The sequence below is a fragment of the Grus americana genome, chromosome 20, assembly GCF_028858705.1.
Source record: "Grus americana isolate bGruAme1 chromosome 20, bGruAme1.mat, whole genome shotgun sequence".
NCBI classification, from domain to species: Eukaryota; Metazoa; Chordata; class Aves; order Gruiformes; family Gruidae; genus Grus; species Grus americana.
In genome coordinates, this window is record NC_072871.1 from 9,569,950 (window position 1) to 9,590,670 (window position 20,721).

At 41.6% G+C, this 20,721-nt stretch overlaps 1 protein-coding gene across 12 annotated transcripts in view; it reads right to left on the bottom strand.

Moving 5' to 3' along the window:
• DAB2IP (DAB2 interacting protein) overlaps positions 1-20,721 on the bottom strand; it is a 245,549-nt gene that overhangs the window by 123,881 nt on the left and 100,947 nt on the right. For 11 of the 12 annotated variants that reach the window (XR_008579993.1, XM_054848432.1, XM_054848425.1 and 8 more), the window contains one exon: positions 19,753-19,856. Coding sequence is in view for 11 of the 12 variants with exons in the window: in XM_054848434.1 (XP_054704409.1) it covers positions 19,753-19,856 (104 nt within the window). In the remaining variant the exon portion in view is untranslated. Of the gene's footprint in view, positions 1-19,752; positions 19,857-20,359; positions 20,378-20,721 lie in introns of those variants that run through there. The other variant, XM_054848433.1, reaches the window with a different exon arrangement.

Here is a 20,721-nt window from a genome sequence, read left to right on the forward strand (position 1 = left end):
TAATAGACTGTATGAAACGACAATAAATAGAAACCTGCAGGGCCCAAGCCTTCAGAATTTGCCCCAGCAGAAAACCACGAGATGCCCCAACCTGTGGTGCTGAGGGTCCCCACCTGAGCCTGAACTCAGCCCAGCGCAGGGACACCCCGTCCGTACAGGGAAGGGGCACTCGTGGAGCACTTGGCCAGGATGTCGCGTGGCTGCGTTGCTTGCACAACGCGACGTTCTTTTACTCCGCCGCGTTGCGAGGTGTAGCCATGTTAGCTCGCTCCGAACTAGTGCAAATTTCGCACAAATGAGAATAATGCTTCCACTTCATTTAGTACAGATTTGTCTTTGTTTAGCCCAGATGACTTTTCAAGTTCTGCTGGAATACAATGAAGTGAAACTTAGGCTAATATGAACTTCCTTTTAGGCAGCGGACATAAAGTAAATCATGAAATATCCTTTTAAATGTAAGCAGAGGTACTAACTACATAAATTAATCCCTTGCAAAGTCTAACTTCTTCTGAGCAAGAGGAGATATTTTAGGGTCATTGGAGTAGAGACAACCATTCTGGTCAAGAATACCGTTCCACGCAAACCCGCGTAGCTGCAGGGAAATTTGCCATCCATCAAAGCCCCCAGTGGAGTGTGGCACAGAACTCAACTAGAAAAGACATACAGAGCTCACACTGTGCAATGATTTAACTTTCTTAAGTGCAAGGGCCTTCCTTTTCTTGTTTTGTTTCTGCAGTTTTGACCCTGACATCCTCAAGTCTGGAATACAATTGCTCTAATCAGAAGAGCTGACTGAAGTTATAATAAGACACAAAGAACGAAGGCAGAAAAAACCAAAACAAATCCTTTTGAGGAATGGCTTAATCACAACCACTGCTACTCAAGCTAAAACAGGACAGGCACAATTCAAAACAGGCCAATTAAGTCTGCTGTGATTTGGGCTGTTTTTTCTTACATATTTGGACAAACCCAAAATCCAATGCCATCATCTGGCTGCAGCTGGAGGAAGGTGATGAACTCTCATTTTAATCTTTCCTGCTTATCAATTTTGGCATTTCCAATTACTCTAGATGTGGAAATAATCTTACATTATAATATTTGAATATTTTTAATGTTATAATACTTTTAAGATATATGTGCAAACCCATCAGAACCGTATGCCTTTGAGATGCAAGAAGTGTGTACTTCCACACACCCTGGGCCAATGATAAGAAAACTGGAAAGAGAGAAAAAAGGGAGGGGTGCAAAACTGAGGAGACTATTAAAGACAGCAAAATCTTGAGCTCCTGTTTTATTAAACAAAATGTAATGATGCAAGTCTGGAACTGACTCCCACGCTATTAATGTTCATTCGCAGTGAACCCACATGATAAAGTTTTAAAGGTAAAAAGTCAGCACCATGGAAACACAATATATATGAAATAAAAAAAAAAAAAATCAATCAAGCAAGCTGGATGCATCAAGAGCAGCTTTCTTTGGAAGAGTCCTGGCAGCTCTCAGTGTTTTCTAAGCACAATGAGCAAGGAAAGCAGGGAGAGGGAACAGCCAAATGCACATGGAGCAAAGTGTGAGGGTTTGTGCCACGGGCACTGGGCGAGTGCTGGTCCAGCAGGAGCACTGGAGACGCAGACAGAAGTCCTGGTTTGTGCTCTTATCCAAAGACCATACAGAATAACCACTATAGAGACATATCACAGGAGCTAGTGAACAGATGGGGTTATTTTTATAGTTCTTCCATATCTTTTTGTTTCAGTTCAAGCAAATCTCAAGCACAGAGGACTTGAGAGGACATCTTTTCACTACTCATAATAATGAAACTGTCGTGAATAAGTACTTGCCGCAAGTATAAATGTGTAATGCAGTAATTCATATCGGGTGTCCATTTTTTCTAGTATATCAGGGATAAGCCTATAGGTATAAAATTGGGAGTAAATCTTTTCCACCAGACCTGTCCTTATTCTGGGCTTTAGAATCTTAGTTTATTTTGTTATATTAAACTTCTTTAATTCTGGAATCAGGGTTTTTCTGCTCTTGCACAGCACCTATGCTGCTCTTCCACAGCACATGGAAATACCCTTTTACTGAGGCTCCACTGAATGGATAATTAATATTTGTATTTGTGAACCAAGTAGAGCCTTGACAATGCTAAGCATCCTATTATAGCCATAAATGTACAAAAAAGAAGTGAGTTTACCCATTTCTACAATTACCAATGTTAGCCTTAGCTTTCGAAATAAAATAGAAATCTTTTTCAGGCAGCATTTCATACTGCTTGTTACCAGGTAAAGACACCTAAGTGCACATCTCTGCTATTCTCTTTGTAGAACATGACTGCATTAAGCTACAGCAAGAAGTACGCAGACCAAAAAAAACAACTGGGGGTGAGTTTAGGCATCAAATGCGTCTCTGGGAAGCCCAAGAACAGAAGTAATCCACTGAGTGGTCTCCTGGCATTGATACAAGAAAGGAAGGGAATTTCATGCATAGCACTGACCTTTATGGATCAAATATTTTTTATTTGTTCAGTGTATAGAGGCATGTGCCTGTAAGTATATGTATCCTTTCAAACACTTCATATATAATATATTACTGTCGGCTCTTTTGATTTAAACGTGTAAGTTACAAGTTGTTTTCCTATCATCCAGTTCTCCTCCTGCCAGATGTGATAAAGGGCTCTATTCAGGATGTGACCGAACAGACAGCCCCTACGGAGTCCCCCCCTGAAAAGTGCGTTTCTAGCATATGCAATGCTTGCGTAGGATCTGTTTTGAACTTGGGTAGGCGGGAGACGGTCAGCCAGAGTGTCCTTTAAAGACATCCCCAAACTTAGGAGAATCCTGGCCAAGTTAACCTTGAGAAGTTATATTCTTGCAAGTTTATCAACGAGTAAACCCAAATTCTGTTTACCTGACAAAAACCAGCTTGCTGCAATCAGTAAGACTTGCCTAATATGCAAGCCCAGGGAAAGGGCAAAGGAGAGCAATAACCGACAAAAGTCTGCAGAGCACAACAGATGTGAACTTAAAAGGAAAACCAAACCAGTTTATTACCTCTGGACCTAGAAATGCACATGTAGATTAACGTGTACTACTCCTCCTGTTTGTAGGAGGCTGAACGCATGGTTCAAGTGAGTGAAAAGTCTCTCAGTTTCTCTTTCTCAATTTTATTTCATAAATATCAGGACCCTTCCCAGTCATCCTGTGAGCCCCTAAAGAAACACACAGATGATGTGAAGCAAGGAACTCTTATGTCTGAGAGTAAGAGCAAGTAATCCATGAACCATCACCTTGCTCTGACTGATGGCACCTTAAACATTATTCTACGGGGATAAGGAAAGCCCCTCTGAGACATAAGCGTCTTGGAATTAGGACGAAAACCAAAAGAATGACAAAAATAGTTGCAAAAACATTGCGTGTCCAGTGATAGATGGCAATGAAAACTCAAATCCTACTGCTCCACACGCTGTGGTCAGACTTGTGCTCTGGCACCCAGAGTTAGAGAATAAACACGGAGATACAGTACTTAAGCGCACGAGAGGGTATGTCTGTGAGCCAGGCCATAAAGCAGTCCTGGAATGTGAGAAACAGCTCATGTTGGTAAGTGCTGCTTAGCAACACTGCCCTTCTATGGCAAAAGATTAATCAAATTTGCAGTGTCATTGGAAACACTTAGTTCAGTCCATTTGAAAAATCAGATGAAGATGCACGGAAGTCCCACAGGTCACCAAAGGGACAGTGTGGGTCTGTCTAGGTCATGGAAACTGGAATTACGTCAAATGAGAGGCACTGAGGGTTAATTATGAATATGGCAAATATAATACATGCAAGTATCAGCAAATCACAGATAGAAGAAGCAACAGCTTCAACACATAACATCTCATCCCTTTTCCACCTCTGGGCAATAAAGGATTGCTGCTTATGCTCTATTTTTGTAAAGATTTTACCTATCTTGCTGAAAATGTCTTGGTCACAGGGTCTTCTCCCACTGCCCTGGAGAAAGAATTACCCAGCCTGGCAGCGCTCAGTGCCGCGTTATGCCTCTTCTCTCAGGACATTTTTCCTGATATTCAGCTAAATTGCAGAATTTCACTCTGTTCCTTTTCTGCTCTTTTCTACCAGGGAAAGACTTCTCTCCCAGCCTCTGAAACAGTCGCCTTCAGCCAGCACACACCCTTAGTCCCCGACCAAGAGAACTACCAAGGAACTTTAGGCAAGCCAAGGTCTTAAGGTAAAATAACAGAAAACCCGGGAAGTCTCTGTCTGTACTCTCCGACTAGCGCTGATGACTTGCATCTAACACGCACATGGAACAGGCAGGACGTTAATAGAGTCTGAATGAAGGAATGCGACTTCCAGGAAGGATCTAGAAAACAACTGCAATTCAACAGCCATTGTTATTCAGGGATCGCCTGATTCTTCAATTTGGATTCTTTTGTTCTCCTATTAAAACAAAACCACACAAGCCTGGATTATTTGTTCACGGTTCCATAATTATCATACTGTCAACATTTCAGATCCGAACAAGACAGATAAATATTCCTTAGGAAGGTAGGAGAAGGGTAATTGAGCAATCAGGGATGAATGATGCAGAGACAGAGATACAGGTAGAATGCAAGTAACCTTGAAGAACAAAAACATTATTTACCCAAAGAGAGGAGCGACTAGGAAGAAACTGCCTACGTGAAGCCAAGCAAGGATGCCACCTGGGAAAGGATTTCAATGGGGTGAAACAGTTTTCTTATTTAACTGGCACAATGGAGTCAACCATCCCAGAGGACAAACCGTTCACAGAATTGTCTGTTCTTTAGTGAGAACATTCCTGACAGAAGCAGAGCACCTCCTGGGCAGTGCCAGCGTGACAGAGGTGAACAGAAGGTAGCCCAGGTAACACCTTGCAGGAGCTGTTTTCCATCCAGCTTGTGGAACCAGGTTTGCCGCAGCCATCCCAGGACTCTGTTTCTCCTTGGAATGCAGGAAAAGAGACTCTGAGCTTTGCTTTCCTCTGCTCGCTCTCTCCTTAGAGAACTGTGCTCAAATTAGGTTCTCGAGCATCTTTAGTCCCCTCGAACAAAGCTGTCACTGCTGAACAGAAGTCGAAACCAAGTGCTGGCAACCTCCGTGGCAGGTTGTAATTGCAGCAGAGGAAAAACTATGTCCTGACAACCTCAGGACTAAGCAAAGTGCCTTCTGATAGTCCCTAAAGATCCCAGCAGTGTCTGAATGAAAAAAAGAATTCACGCTGTACATGAAGCCTGCTTTCTAATGTAATTATGGCAGTCATTTAGAAAGTAAACAAAATGCATCACTTTATCCATATTCTGGGACTTGTTACTGCAAAGAGTAAAATTAAGTAACATAAAAAGACATCTCTCAAGTAAGGTTTTAAGAAACAAACTAATCCAGCCACAGTAAGGATCACCAAGGAAAATCTGAGGGAACATCCCAAAATCTATGAGTCATTCTTACTATTATTTATGAAAAAAGTAAGGCATTTAACCTCAATGGTTAAAGCAAGCTGGTCTTATCTGGAGCTCTGGAGATTGAGTTTCATACAGCCAGGAAGGAGAAGGGAATACCAAAAACATTTACAATATGCCAGGGGTTGTTAGGACTCCATTTCCCTTTATCATGTAATGTGGGGAAGCCCAGAATCCTTTTGGTAGAGATGAACTGTCCCTCCTCGAACTGTCCCTCCTCCAAGTATCACTACCAAAACATACTTACTCCCCCAGTTTAGACTTAGAGAGTGATTTATTTTTTTTTCCCCTAAAACCTCAAAGCTTATATGTTTATTATAATTTCACTGCAGGTAATTGCCTGCATGTTAAACCAACTGTATCTTGGCCCTCGAAAGCCAGCCAGGACAGCTGACTATCACATATATACCATGCTCCATTAAAATGATTTCCAAGACGGTATTTTAATGGCTTCTTTGTGATGCACACTCTTGTTCATGCAGTTCAGATCATGGACCTCTGAAAGGAAGCCTGCAGGCGGTATGCATCTGTAAAACCTTACATGTGAGCCCGTATGAGCTGTGCAAAAACCTTGTTTGCATTCCAAAACTGCCCATTCTTACTTGTGGAATGGCAGATATGCCTGCAATTATTCTGGAAAAAAGCATTATTACTACAGACCTGGCATCCATCGTATTGCTGGGGGAAACACCCAGTTTTTCAGCAAATACCCAATGCAAGATAGAAGCCATAGGTAGAAAACCAATTTCTAGACCCCTAAGAAATCCCACAACGATTGTCTATGCATTGTTTTAAAGAACCATCCTCATCGGGTTAGACTCATGAGAGTTTAAGCGACTTCAAACAAAACCTCCAAATCCAGGAGATGATAGATACACAGCTACACCATTATTCCACACTTTGAAAACATATCCTATGAGTTCAGAGACTTCAATTGTTTATGATGTAGTTTTAAGTATTTGACTTTCAATAAATGTACTAAGTTTCACATTTACAGTCACCCATGCACGGTACATGCAGGAGATTTATTTTACAACAGAGAGCAACAGATTCCAATCAGGCAAATATTTCTGAAACCTCAGATATGGAGAGAATGAGTGCCCTTTAGATTAAAAGGGATGATCCCCAGCTGACAGAAAATTATTCACACTCCTATAAATTTAAACTTTCACAATACTTTTTGTAGCATAATAATGACTTAAACACTCGATATCAGCTGTGAATCATTACATGCATCCTGCTTTTCAAATGTAGTTGTGATTTAAACGAAGATAAAGAGTTTATAGGACATGGTAGCAATGTATATTTGGATGCTTGGTGATCCCATTCAGGCATGAAAAACAACCAAACTCTGCAAAGATTGATGGTTTCTATCACTCAGACTTTTTATAGAAGGCATCCAAGGGAAAACACCTGCAGGTTCTTAAGACTTCAAGCCTGCACCCAAGGTACTGGCATTTAACTCTATAGAGTCCTGCTTGCCCTGATAAGTAATTCAGTGCAAGGCGTACGGCCATAGACGTCCCGATCCACAGACCTTCGGTGCTTTTGCCACGGTCTAAGAAGCCCAGGAACTTTCAAAAGCTGCACTTTGGAACTGCTACTGCGGGGCAGAACTTCAGCTCCAGTGGGGAAATGACCACCGGGCTCAGTACGTTTATACCAGGTACATAACCTGCGTATGAATAGTCGGGATAAACCAATCTGCCCTTCGATTTTGGGAAAAAAGGTGTATTTTCATATAAAGCAGATTAACTTAATTCTTTTACAATATAAGAAATGAGAACGTGCCTTTTAAAAGACAGTCCATAGGAAGATGCATGCTTCAACAAGCTTACTGTCTGAGAAGGGGAGAAATGAGGGAGCACAGGTAGAGGTGGGACGGCAGGTAGGAAATACTGTCAAAAGAGATGCTTTTGGCAGGTCACAGAGGAAATGAGTTGGAAGGCAGAGGTGTCTAAGTGATTTGCTACACTGACTATACAGCAGATGATAAGCTGCAAAGCCAGGATTACTTCTCTAGAACGCCTCGCTCCTGTGCCAGCAGGCTAACCAGTCAAATCCATCGCCTCACGTTAAAACAGGTATCAGAGCTCTCCAAGATGAGCAATAAACACACAGGGGAGATGAGAAAACCATCTCCATAAATCTGTTTACATTACTGTTCTCTTTTAAAGTCCACTTTTGCTATATGATACAGAGTAAACTGTTTCATGACTGTGTTTTACACGTGCTGTCTCTACTTTGATTTATGGCCTTGGAGCAGCATGCGGATGTCGTGTTGTATTTAGTCATCAGGCATCTTCCTACTCACTTCCATCTGAAATCTTCAAAGCAGAGCCAATACTGGAAGAAATAACCCCATTTTCCACAATATTGATGACCAACTCTAAGTCTACAGAAAGGTACCAACATCAAGTCGCTGCATTTTCAGTGACAAATCTTGTGTGCTTTTAATAACACATTTTCTACAAAACCAGCTGGTAGGCCAATAAATTTTAAAAAGCAGTTGGTAGGTGATATGTTTAGAATAAAAATTATTATCATCCTTTGAATGTCGGGATTCATTGTGTAATTTTGCAGTAAAAGTTACTCATTCAAATATGAAACTCATGTTTCAGGCAGATGCTCTTGGCTTCAAAGACTTTCACCACATTTCTGAAGCTTAAATTGGAACATTTGTATTCAGCAATAATTACAGCTGCAATCAAACAAAAATGTTGACTTTTGTAAAGGTATGGTGAATACCTACTATAATTCAGATAATACATCAGTCTTGCATTTTTCCCTATCTACCTTTCTAGACAACTTAATTTCCAGACATTGTGAAAATACTTAAGATGAAGCTCATTTGTCCTAACCTCAAAATTTATGAAAATGATTATTTCAATTTGATTCACCTTCTGCTTACAGCTTTGAAAAAAGGGAGAAAAATTACAATGAAGGGATAAATATAACACACGTATGACACTTACAGGAGTACAGCAGCCTTGCTTTCAGCAGCTTTTCTGTCTTTCATGACACACAGATCAGACAATTTTTTGATTAAGAAAGCTTAGGACTGTAACAGACAATAATCCTTAGGAGGGGGCAGAAGGAATCTTTCTCCTTGAAATTATACCACAACAAAATCAAGAACTTGAGGTAGTTCTATAAATGTGTAAAATAGTTCTCAAGATCTCAAAGTCCCCTCCTAATTAAAATAGAAACCAGAGGCTAGAAATACGCACGCTTCCATCTAGAGACTGGAAGTGAGGTCTCTGCCTGCCCCCTCTATGCAAAATAAAAATGAAAAGTGCCCAACAGTTTTTCCTTCTCAGATGAAATCACAAATATTCAATCATCAATTTGAATTGAAATGAAAGCCAATGCAAGACTACTCCCTGCAATTTTTCTCCACCTTTACTCCTTTCCTTTTCCTCCCAAGCTTGTACCTTCTGTCTGATCTTTGGGTTAAGGTGGCGAAGAATGTGATGTGAGGAAGCAATAAACTACAGAGCTGACAATTATGTTTCCTAGGACACTCAAATTGAAAGTTTGCCAAAGATATAAACGAAAGAATATCCTTCAAGAATTGGAGGCAAAAATTAAGTTCATTGCTGGTTTATCCCTCAAAATAAGAAGACAGACGTTCTAAGTGGCAGATCCTATTTTTGGGTCTTAGCAGTGATTATTTCTTGCTTAATTATTAGCAGTAGATTTACTATCTTTAAAGCAGAATTTTGTCACCCAGCAGGAAATTTCAATTCTATCAGGCAGATTTAAGTCTCATTCATTTATTCCTTAACTGCTTTTGACTCACTTGCTAATTATCAAGGAAGGCTTCACTCAGGGTAGGTCTGAAGCCAGGAGGCAGGCATGGTCTGCACGCTGTCCCTCACTCAGCGCCAGCTGCCACACCAGTTGTGCAGCTTTCTGGGTGCCCTCTTTCCTATGAAGGAATCCTCCTCTATCTCCTAATATTAGCAAAACTTCAATTACTATTTGTAAATCTGTAAAAAAATCTGGATTTGACAGGGAGGTGCAGAACACCCAGCAAGGTATATGGATGCCTTTTTGACCTTGTTCTTCTGAAAGGTGACTGCAGGGCTCAGAAGCTAACGGACGTAGGGATATGGGGGAGCATCACTGGGACATGCCGAGTTCCCATCTTGTTCCACACCCCATCCCTATTGCCCAAGTATGTCTAAAGACATGCTCTCAGTATTGAACTAGATAATAAACTGCTAAGTAAAATTAGTATAGAAAGAAAAACTAATCCTAGATTCCACCCACTCCTGCAACACCTGCATAAAAGAGGTGAACCCAGACCTGGGCTGCACCTTCCCTGACACTACCTGCATGCCTCGGAACAGTGGGCTGCAGAGGTCACTGCGCGGCTCCAGCAGAAACGCTCGCGGTCACGGCAAGGAGGCAGAGTCGTGGCGCAGCCCCTCAGGACGCCCAGCTGCTCTCCGAACGTGACACGAGTTTATGCAGCTCTGCACGTCATCGCCCGGAACACACACCCAGGCGAATCTCCCACCAGTTGCGAAGGCGGCATGGGAACTTGATTGCTTACTGTCATCAGGCCAGACTGTCACATCATGGGAAATACGTGGATACGATCTTGCAAGTGGCAGGAACGAAGAGAGGGGACACGGTTATGCCGATCGCTGTGAATCCCATTCTGCAGAGCAGTGTATGTAACTACACAGAGCGATTTAGGAAATAAAGACATGATTAGTTCTGGAGCTAATTTCCTTGGTGCTTTGAAGAATGTTGCAGGTAAGATATGATCCACTGTAATTATGGAGGAAGATAAAGACAGGAAAGTTGCTGGCAGAGCGCCAGGCCCAGGAATACCTGAATACCTCAGGAAAGGCATTATAGCTCGTGCCGTCGCTCTCAAATTATCCTTGATGCCTGAGCATGACTATCACTGTTCACTAGAAAAAAAAGAAGGTGGGGAGGACAAACACAATCTATTCCTTATCAGAGCGCAGCGCTGAGGGAAAGCAACGGTATGGAGAAGAAAGTGAATCTTGTTTCCATGGCAACTAAAGTTTGAAAAAAAGTATATAGAAATCAATGTCATTTTAACATGTATGTTTGCATACAGACCCACAGCAATAAAAGGTCATTCAGCTGCAAGTATCATGAGACCCTGCAATCATCATGAGACCATCCGAACCAGATCTGCCGTTTCAAGTAGCTGCACTTGGTTTGGAACAACAGTGTCACCACCTGGAGAAACATTCTCACATTAGGCAGCACCAGGTTGGGATTTGCATGGGAAGAAGAAACCTCCAAAACAACTTCCAAACGATCTAACTTCGCAGCCCTACTCAACAGAAAGTGCCGTAAGCTCTTCCATGCCGGTTAAAGTTCCAAGTCAGACGCTTCCACAGGGGTGAACAACACAGACAAGATCACTTCCAGCTGGGATGGAGCACCTCGTACATGAGTTCCTGTCACAGCACCCTAAGTTCTCACCGAAGTACGCAGGTGACATGTGAACCATCTACCACAATGAAAGTTCCATAAATTATGGCGCATAATACGGCATAGTTATGGCTATTAAAGAGAAGTGTTTTGTCTAAGTGAGAAAAAATGTCTCGGAAATTAAGTTAAAACTTGCAAGAAATTTGCTGATAACCATTCAGTGTTAACTGTGGCAATGACACGCATTTCTATTAATTCCACTGCAACCACTTTAATATCTAAGTTAATATCTAATACCCATGAGCTAAGGCAATACAAATTCCCAAATGGAAAAAATTCAGAGATGAAGGTCCTGATTAAACGGACACTCATGTTCTACTGGAGCTCTCTAAGAGATTCAAATAATACCTTACACTATTTGACTTGTTTTCTGAAAGCACAATATATCTGCTATTGAAAGTGGGAGAACGGAATGTGTTTATTATCCTACCTTTTACATCTGCAGTACAATTCTTTATCTGTGACCCAGAAACAAATTAAAGGGATGCTGTCAAGTCGTATATTTTAATGGTTGCCTTTTCTCTGTGCTACCAGCAATCTCAGACTTTTTCAGTGCCTAGAGGTTTAAACAAATAAGAGCTTTTGTTTGTTTACTTTTTGCCTTTCATTCATTTCACAGAAATGAAACTAGTCAGATTCATTTGTCTCCCTGCAGCCTGTTAATTAGTACAGGGCGTTTGCATTTGGACTTCCAGGGAAGAGTCTGAAATACTACCAAATTTTTTCTTGTAGTAGTTCTGAAATGACAAGAGGTAGCCATCTCTGTTCAAATCATCCTCTGGAAATGGAAGACTCTAAAGAACTGACAGGACTCCCAGTATGTTGCTGAAGAATCCAGTGAGAGTTCGAGGTGTCTGTCTGCCTTTGTGGGGGAAATTTGAACAATTGCAATGGATAAAAATACAACAGAGCACCTGAGCATATATTAAATTGTGAAATTGCCACAAAAAAAGTCAAACAAACATGTTTTAGAGAGTAAAGGCCAGTCATCTGGACAGTTTCAATAATTTTCACCATTTTAAATAATGCCTTGAGTTGTTTTTGTTCCTTATAAGATGATCAGCAGAACTACTATGCAGTCCCAAGTCTTTTATACAGATTATGAAAGATGAGGAAAGTCATACAGTCTTTCCATGCCTTAGTTTCCCCATTTATTTTAAGGCATTAGGATAAATTGCAACCCCACGGTGACTGCAAGCTTGAATTCATTCAGATTGGCAGAACACTTTAACAGCCTCAGATGAAAGGTGCTACAGAAGTGCCAAGTACTATCACTGTGATTATCATTCAATATACACCGATCAAAAGAATGAAATGTGAATTAGCATTTCCTATTAGCCCTACTTACAGCCTAAATTTTAAATATTCCTCCCATGGGGTCTCTCCATGAAAACTTACAGGAACTGTTGGTGTTTCTCTTATGGCTACAACACTGCTTGTAGATGGGTGGAGGAATGGAGGGATCTAAAGACAAGAGTCAAAAAATCATGAGAATAACACAGGTTTCTCCTACAAAAGCTTGCTCAGGCTTTCTGGGAAGACCTTGGAACTGCTCTCTGATTCTCACTCCTTCCCTGTCTCCAGTCTCTGTCCTGGCACAAGGACGTGATCTCCTGGTCCAGCTCTAAGGATGTTCTGCCGTCGGCCTCCTTTGGACCCTGAACACCACTTCTCTGAGAGCCACTGGGCTTCGCGTACCCCACAGGAGTGGGACCAGCTGTCCTCGAAGGATGAGAAAGTGTAAACATTTGGAATAGCTAGATGAAATCAATGGAATCATGCTAATTTACACCCACTGCAGAGCCAGACAACTTGCTGAAATGTTTGTTTTCCCCTTTCTCACCTGGGAACTACCCAGTATGTGACTTTATTTCCCCCAGAAACAGAAACTCCCCCACTAATCCACTGCCCAGACCTAACTCAGAAGCAAAAATGTGAGCTTCTCCCCTAGTCCTGAATATTGCACAGCAATTTGTGATTCATGGCCATTTCCCTCTTGGAGGAAGCTGCCACCACTGCAGATTAAACAAGGGGTCTGACTGCGCGCTGTGTGCATCCTTGCCCTTTAGGAGCTGACCAAGCTCTATTAATTCTTCTTATACAAAGCATCTAAGAGATGCTAACAATACCAGGTCATCTTCCATCCTCTCCTTACTGCCACATACCAGAGCCAGCCTTGCTGCTGTCTGTGCAGACCCGGTGGAACAGAGGGCTCTGCTGTCCAACCGGGCCAGTCTGATAGCAATCAAAAGCAGACCAAAACCATGCTCCACCTCACAAAAACTAAAACAGGATTACTAATACTTTTAAAGAAGAGTGGCCTCAGTACGTGAATTAAGCTGTTGATGAGCCCTTATGCCTCTTCCTTTCTGTAAAACCGTCCTTTAGACAGCTGAAGGCTCTGAAAAAGAGACCTCCCTGGAACATATTCAGCTCAAAAAGGAAAAGAAAAAAATCCCTACCCTGCCTTGCTGAGTCCTTTTCAGTGAAGCAGGTCATAGCACCATGTCTTTTATCCTGTCATTCCTGTCTCCTGCTTGATGCACATAATAAATCCACAGTGGTTTGAGCTGCAGCTCTGTGCTGAAATCTGACAATCCCAGTTATCTTTAACCACGCTGTCTTCCAGTACTCCCCCAGCTGGAAACTCCAAGTTTACTTAGAAATTTTTCAATACCCAAGGTCAGACTCAAATAGTTAAACACATTACAGTTACAATCAGTTTCATTTTTTAATTCCTGTGCTAGGTAACACTGAGCATGGGAAAAGATTCCCTTTTTTAAAACAAAATCTTTCATGCCTTAACTCAATTTATCCTATGTCTCATGAAGTACCCGCAAAAATTGAAGAGCAAAAATACCCAGAGATTTACATTCTAAGCTGACTTAGAAAAATAAGACAGAGGGCTCTAATTTTAATAACAAGCAATTGGAAATTTGCCAGCGTGGGGTGCTGGCAGGGAAAGTAAGAAAGCCAGGCATGTCTGACCTGGGAACGACGACTTGGGAGTCCAGGAAACCACTTACTCATTTTCACATGACAGCATCGAGTTTGAGAAGAATATTTAACTCTCTTGAAACTGAAGGAGGATTTCAGAGAAGTATTTAGGAGTAGCTTAGCTAGTGGTTAACACCAGGACTGGGAATTAGAAATTAAGAAATTCAGCCGAGGACATATTTCCTGGCTTTGCTGCATGATCACATTTAAGTTAGTTAACTTCTCCCTGCTTCGGTTTTCCCAGCTGTAAAATGAGGGTGCTAATAACTAGCCACCTTCGTGGAGAGCCTGGAAATCCATCGACAAAAGATGCTTTAAGAGTACAAAGTCTGCATGCTGTCGTTGTACTGACAAAAAAGGATCTGACAGTCAGGTTAGCACTCCTAATTTTTGCAAAACAGTACCAGTGAGACTAGAAATAACTGCAAATGCTCAAAATGACCTCATTCTTCTTCCAGTCCCTAAAATGCTCAGAAACCCAAAGCTTCCAAGCATGTCCTGTTCCACAAGCGGTGACTGAATTGACAGATACATTCTCAAAGTAATTCACATATTTCTTGCTGCCGCTAACACTGGTTATCCAAATTCAGTTGCAGTTGACAGTTTAATGATAATAGCTTTCTGTTTATATATCATCTGCGATAATGTTCCTATTCTCCTTAAATTCAGTCCCCGTAAAAGGGGTGCTCTAATGTATGCAGCCACAGACCAAAATGATAGTAATTTTCCCTTCTAGTTGGAATGGTTTAGTAAACAATTACATTTCAATTAAAGACGGGGTGATCATGCCGAGGGAAGCACCATTCAGCTCTTCACATAACACAGGAAGATAAATTCTCCAAAGTCAAACTATTATAATATAATTTACATGACTGCTTTTGAAAAAAAAAAAATTAAAACAAAATGGAAAATAGTGTATATTACGCACAGGCGAAAACTTGGGAAAAAATCCTTCAATATCTTGTCCACAGCAGCTTGAACTAGGATCCCTTTATTTAGGATTATGTTCAGTGAAGAGGAATGGTAGAAGGGTTACTCGCTTTCATCTCTCCAGGAGTTTCCATTTACTGCTATGCCATTAGTATTTAATACTTCATTTATCAAGGATTAAAAACAGGATAGATGGAGGAATGCCATAAGAGTAGCTTATAAGGTATCACTGTAAATTCAGCTGTGTACCCAACCCAAATGGGCAGAAAAACTGCTGGAAAACAAGTTAACATTACAAGCAGAAGAAGAACTAAAACCTAAAGAGATCTCATATTTCTTGTGACTATAAATGCTTCATTATTAAAGGGCTTGAAAGGCAGAGCAATGACAAATGAAACCACAAAGGACAACTCCTGCTCCAAGACCTCACATTCGAAGTGCAGAACAACGGACAACAAGCACGACGAAGGAACATGGGAAAACGGGGAGATGATACTCATCGTCGTGACTGACAATGAACCGGTGAAGAATGTCTTTGTACCGCTGGGTTTGGCCTTTGAATCTTCTCTGAGAATTGTTTCCCTTCCAATCCAATGTCCACAATTCCATGGATGGACACCCTGATCGTGTAGCCTACAGCTGCAACGTGTTTTGGTTTTGTTTCGTTGGGGGTTTTTTGTAGCCAGTGTGGCTTCAACCAGAAGCAGCACAGAAGTGTTTCTGAGATCCTGGAAAGCAAATGATTGATACTAGAATCAAGGACTAAAGGTCTGGAGAGAAGAAAATCCTAAACCCTATGTAGCGTTTGGGGTAAGAGAGAGTATACAGATGTTTCCTCAGACACAGCTCTGTAAGAAAGGCAGAGAGCCATTTTCAAACTGTTCAGAAATGCTCAGACTACACATGTTATACTAATTCACTCTATGTGGAAGAAGGCTCCTTACACTTGGGGAGGTCGAGACTAACGGCAAGAGATCATTCTGGTTTCTTGATCCAATCACTTAGTCCAACTCTTCTGCACAAGTTCTTTGGCATTTTGGACTTCTGCTTAGACTGGAGTATTTCCACAGAGAACTAAATAAATCAGGCTGTAATGAAAGCAGTCAATAGATGGCAGTACTCCAAAGAGATGGGAGAGAAGTCACCACGCAGCAAGTCTCAGTAATCCCACCATTGCTCATGATTTCCCTGTAAGGTGGGCAGAGCAGGAGGATTTAATACCCACCAGTTTCCCATCTTCTGGTCCCCGTGTTTGATAATATACAACACAAATTTCTGGTTTAATGCATCTCACACCTTAAGCGATTTGGATTCAATGCAGAGAGGCTAAATGCTTGTCCGTATTCTCCTAAAAGGTAAATGTCAGTCAACAGCAAGGCTTCGCTCATCTCCCCTTGGGCACGGAGAAGAGTCCAGCCTTTGCTTTTGGTGTCCACAGCTCCTGAGCATTATCAGCTGCTGCCAAGTACTCGTTCTCAGTGGAGACAACTCTAGGTCACTACCTGAGAAGGCAACATTTTAACTGATGTCTCATGCTCAGTCGAGCCTTCTGTCTTCCTTCTTCTATCCTTAGATACTGACTTTTCTTGAAGCACTTGTGAATTAGGTCTCTTCATTCAAGGGGCAGAATCATGACAAATAGGAGGACAAGACCATTTAACTGCAAAGATGTCTCCTGCAAACGTGTGTGTGAGGATAGTCAGTCTCTTCCATGAGTGTATCAGATATAATAAATTCATTAGGACCAAAATTTCCCTGCTTATAGTTCAGTTTTCTGCTGACATGCATGAAATCTACTGTTCCTAGGCTCCGATACAGCAGCCAGAAAGGTTTCTTCTAGCCCACACGAAGCACTGTGTAGCTGGCAATGTGAAGTACATTCACGGTTCTCCAATCAGACAGAGACTAAAAACTGAATACTGAACTTGGTGCCCAGAGCAGATTCCCAACCAGGGACCTCAGATGAGCGGTCACTTGGATTAGAGACTGGGATTCATTAGACTACATCAGATCATACAAAGCTATGAGAGTACTGAAGTGAGGTGGGTTTACGTGGAAAATAATCATTTTACAACATGACATAACTAGGACTAGGGAAGAATTTTTCATGTTTAAGAAGCTCTATTAAAATTTATTTTTGTAGAAGGAATAAGAACAGCTAGTTCACATATGAAGATGTCGAAATCTTAAGGCTTGATTTTCAAGGTTATATTCTATAACACAAAAAAATAGCATGAGCTATTGTTTTCCAAAGTTGTTACAAAACCCATAATGCCCAATTAACTGTAACTTGCCTGGCAAATTGCTGTATGGGAAGGGAGCACTTCCACCCTAGTTTGCTTTAGATTTCAAATGAAAGCAAGCAACTGGGAGTGCAACACTGTCAAAACAGCTGGATCCAATGGCTCCTGAGCTTACTAGTCCCGTGGAGACTCAACAGCAGAAGGATGGAGATGTCAGGGAAGAACAATCAGCTGTAAAATATGAAAAGCTTACAACATCAAAACCTACAGCAGCAGGCTCAAAAGTAATAATCCCATTACCACTAAACTAAAGCACTAATTACTATTCCCAATGGCTGGAGTGGACTGACTGCTAATGTTCTTCTGGTTAATGAAGGAAGGTGAGGGAGAATATTTTTCTTAAGTCAGACATCTGCTGAAATCTGGGCAGCCATAAAAACTATGTATGTAATGAAGCCATTCATATTAATGGCAATAACATTCGGAGGGCTGAGCAGGAACAGAAATGAGATGAAAGTGGATTGTAAGTCAGAGAAGAAAAATGCTCTGTATTATCCATGTGATGACTGCCCCTGTTTAATCCATACCAAGTAAGAGGCAAAGCAAGGAACCACATCCCATACAAGCTGTTTCACTAACAAGAGCTAATCTGCTTAAAGACAGGTGTAATTTCTCTAAAAACATAAAGCGGTATATATGCCATTGGAAAAGGAATAAACAGCATTTTATTTTCACCGACTACAAGTACACTAAAAAAAAACACTCCCAAACCTCTGTTTTGCAAACAACCCAGATTTTTCCACCATTCTTTGCGTTTTTCATCAACAAGTACTACATTGTTTAAGGTTCAAAGATACTCATTTACTGAGATGGATAGATTCTGATAAATGAAAGGTGCAAAGCAAAAGCATGCCTATTCAGTTAGCTTTACCGAGTTTCTGTCTGCCACGCTCAGAGTTTTAGAGCATTTGTAACTGATAATCAATTCAGATAGAGGGCACATGGCTTGTGGAACAAGGAGGTTAGAGAAAAAAATTAGTTTCCCTCTTGGCATTAAAACAAGATGCACCTTGCTTAGCAAAAAGGTGAGACCACAGGAGGAGTCAGACCAAGAGAGGATCCGTCTGTGTTTTGACCTGTTAGAACAGGGAGCTGTTAGCAGAATAACTTTCATCTGCTCCAGAAAAAGAAACCCAAACATGCCCCTAGAGCAAATGCTTAAAGACATCTCCTACTTCCATAGTTATTTCTGTTGTCTTCAGTATTTGCCACATACTGTACACGCTCCTTCAAAACGGAACTCATCTCCTGCCATCCACTCACTGTTTTCATCACTTCTTCCCATTTCATTTAGCAAATAGGGCAGTACCAAAACACATGCTCTCATATATTCAGCATATGTTCAGGCTACAGAATATAGCACTGCGGGACATGGTTTAGTAGACATGGTGGTGGTGGGTTGACAGTTGGACTTGATGATCTTAGAGGTCTTTTCCAACCTTAAAGAGTCCATGTTTCTATTCTATCATTCTATAGCTCACAGAGAATGTTATGCATTCACAAACTTACAATTTATAGAACTAAACTAAACTACGTAGACAAGCTGCTATTAATGATTCATTCATCGGTGCAAATGTTCTCAGGTGAACTGGGTGTGCTCAGATTTTTTTTAGATTGCACCATTGTCTTTCTTTTGCAATTCTGGTTCTACCTATCTAGGTTTGTTATGAAGTAGCTGAGCCTGTAAAGTAGGTGTGGCCTGCAAAGAAAACCTATAAACATACAATAAGAAAACCAGCTCCAAGACCATTTGCCTCTTCTCTGAATAAAATATTTTGAAAATATAACCTTCTGACTGCCTTGGCTATCGCTCATACTGGGTATATCCACCTCCAGCTGCATATACTTTATGTTTGTACTTATTTTTTAAAATGGCTCCCTTCTGTAAAATGGACGCAGTAGTGCCCTTCCCCGTGGAGCAAAAAGACTGTTTGTCCTGTTTGATTTTGCTATCAGTTACTCGTGTTAGTGGTGCGGCTCTGTTCCACTCCCAAATGACTTCCCGTTCTTTACACACTGCTATCACAACAAAACAGTGATATCAGCAGAGCATCTCAAAGCAAAAGGACTGAAGAAATGGAAAACAGTGAATGGCTCCTCTAGGCTCCTGCCAGGAGAGGACATCAGCCTCTGGGGAGTCACTGGCTTGGCAGGTTTTCTGTTAGTTAAGGAAAGGTTCTTCTACAGGAGATTTTCTCTCTGTAGGAGTATGAGGACGTACGGTACAGTTGCACACCAGTAAATACTTCTATGAATATACCATGCTGCCCTAGGATGCACAGAGGAAACCTCACCAGGAAAGTCCCCCAAAGGAAACAACTTACCCAAACCTGCTCCAGAGTCCAATTCAAATCTTGTTGCTTTACTAAGAAATATTTTACAGTTGCTTGTCGCTACCAGTATCTAACACCACCACGTTTTCTTAAAAATAAGTAATCAACTAGTTTTACATATACCAGCTCTTCCCTTAAGATGAGCAAGTTCCTCTTCCTCCTATGGGGCAAAACCCCATAATAATCATTAAGATGCCATAACAATCATTAAGACGGGAGAGATGCTTACCGTGACCCGGAAGGGCGTTGTGGCAGCAGGCTCCATGGTGGGGTTCTTCTCTGTGACCCCGCTGGGCATGCTGCGCCTCTGCCCACACCTCTCCGGGGGGGACTCTGTGGATGGAACAGAAAACAAAGGACAATTACAAACACACAGGCACAGGAACAGTCCAGGAACATCAGCAGGCCATGCACAATGTGGCTTCTTCCTTTGAGATGCCCTTGCAAATGAGCCAACACAAGCAGCCCGCTGTATCTGCTCGCATTTCCCACAGCCGCCTAGAACAATGTTCAATCAGCAAGACTTTCACCTTCAACAATTAGCATTTTTTATACAACTGTAAGCTTCAGATAATGCCTGACAGGTTGGCATTATCATTATTTCCAGTCTGCAGATGGGTAAACAGAAAATGTATTGAGCTGGGTGAGAATTATATGCAAAGTACAGATCCGTGCACTTGTGGACTTGATACTCCTACGGGAAACTGCTAATGGGGTTACAGGCACAGGATGCTTAAGTTCCCTCTCTAATTCCTCTAGCAATTTGCTTTGTAACTAGGAAAAAATTATTAAATCCTATATTTGCTACAGTATAAAACGTGGATAGGAATACTTACCTCCTTCCCTGCTGGTGAGGAAGGGAGAGAGGGGGCTGAAAAGGCTAAATTAACAAATGTGCCAAACACTGAGAAGATTTAGAAAGATATTAGGTGAGGTCAGCAACAGCGCTGTGAGGTGGCGTTTCCTCAGTTCACAAACCCTCTTTGAAAGCACCACGGAGCTCATAAAAACAGATCTATTTCCAAGCTGCCATTCAGCGCTGCTCAGACCTGGTAATAAACTTCTCTTCTCAAACAGTTCGAGAGTCCTTACTAGCCAAGCATTTCCATCGCCCCAAAGGCAGAGCTGCGTCATCTCCACTCTGTTGATCAGGAAGTCTAGAAAATGGGCAGGGCTTGTGGTCACGATCATGTAGCAT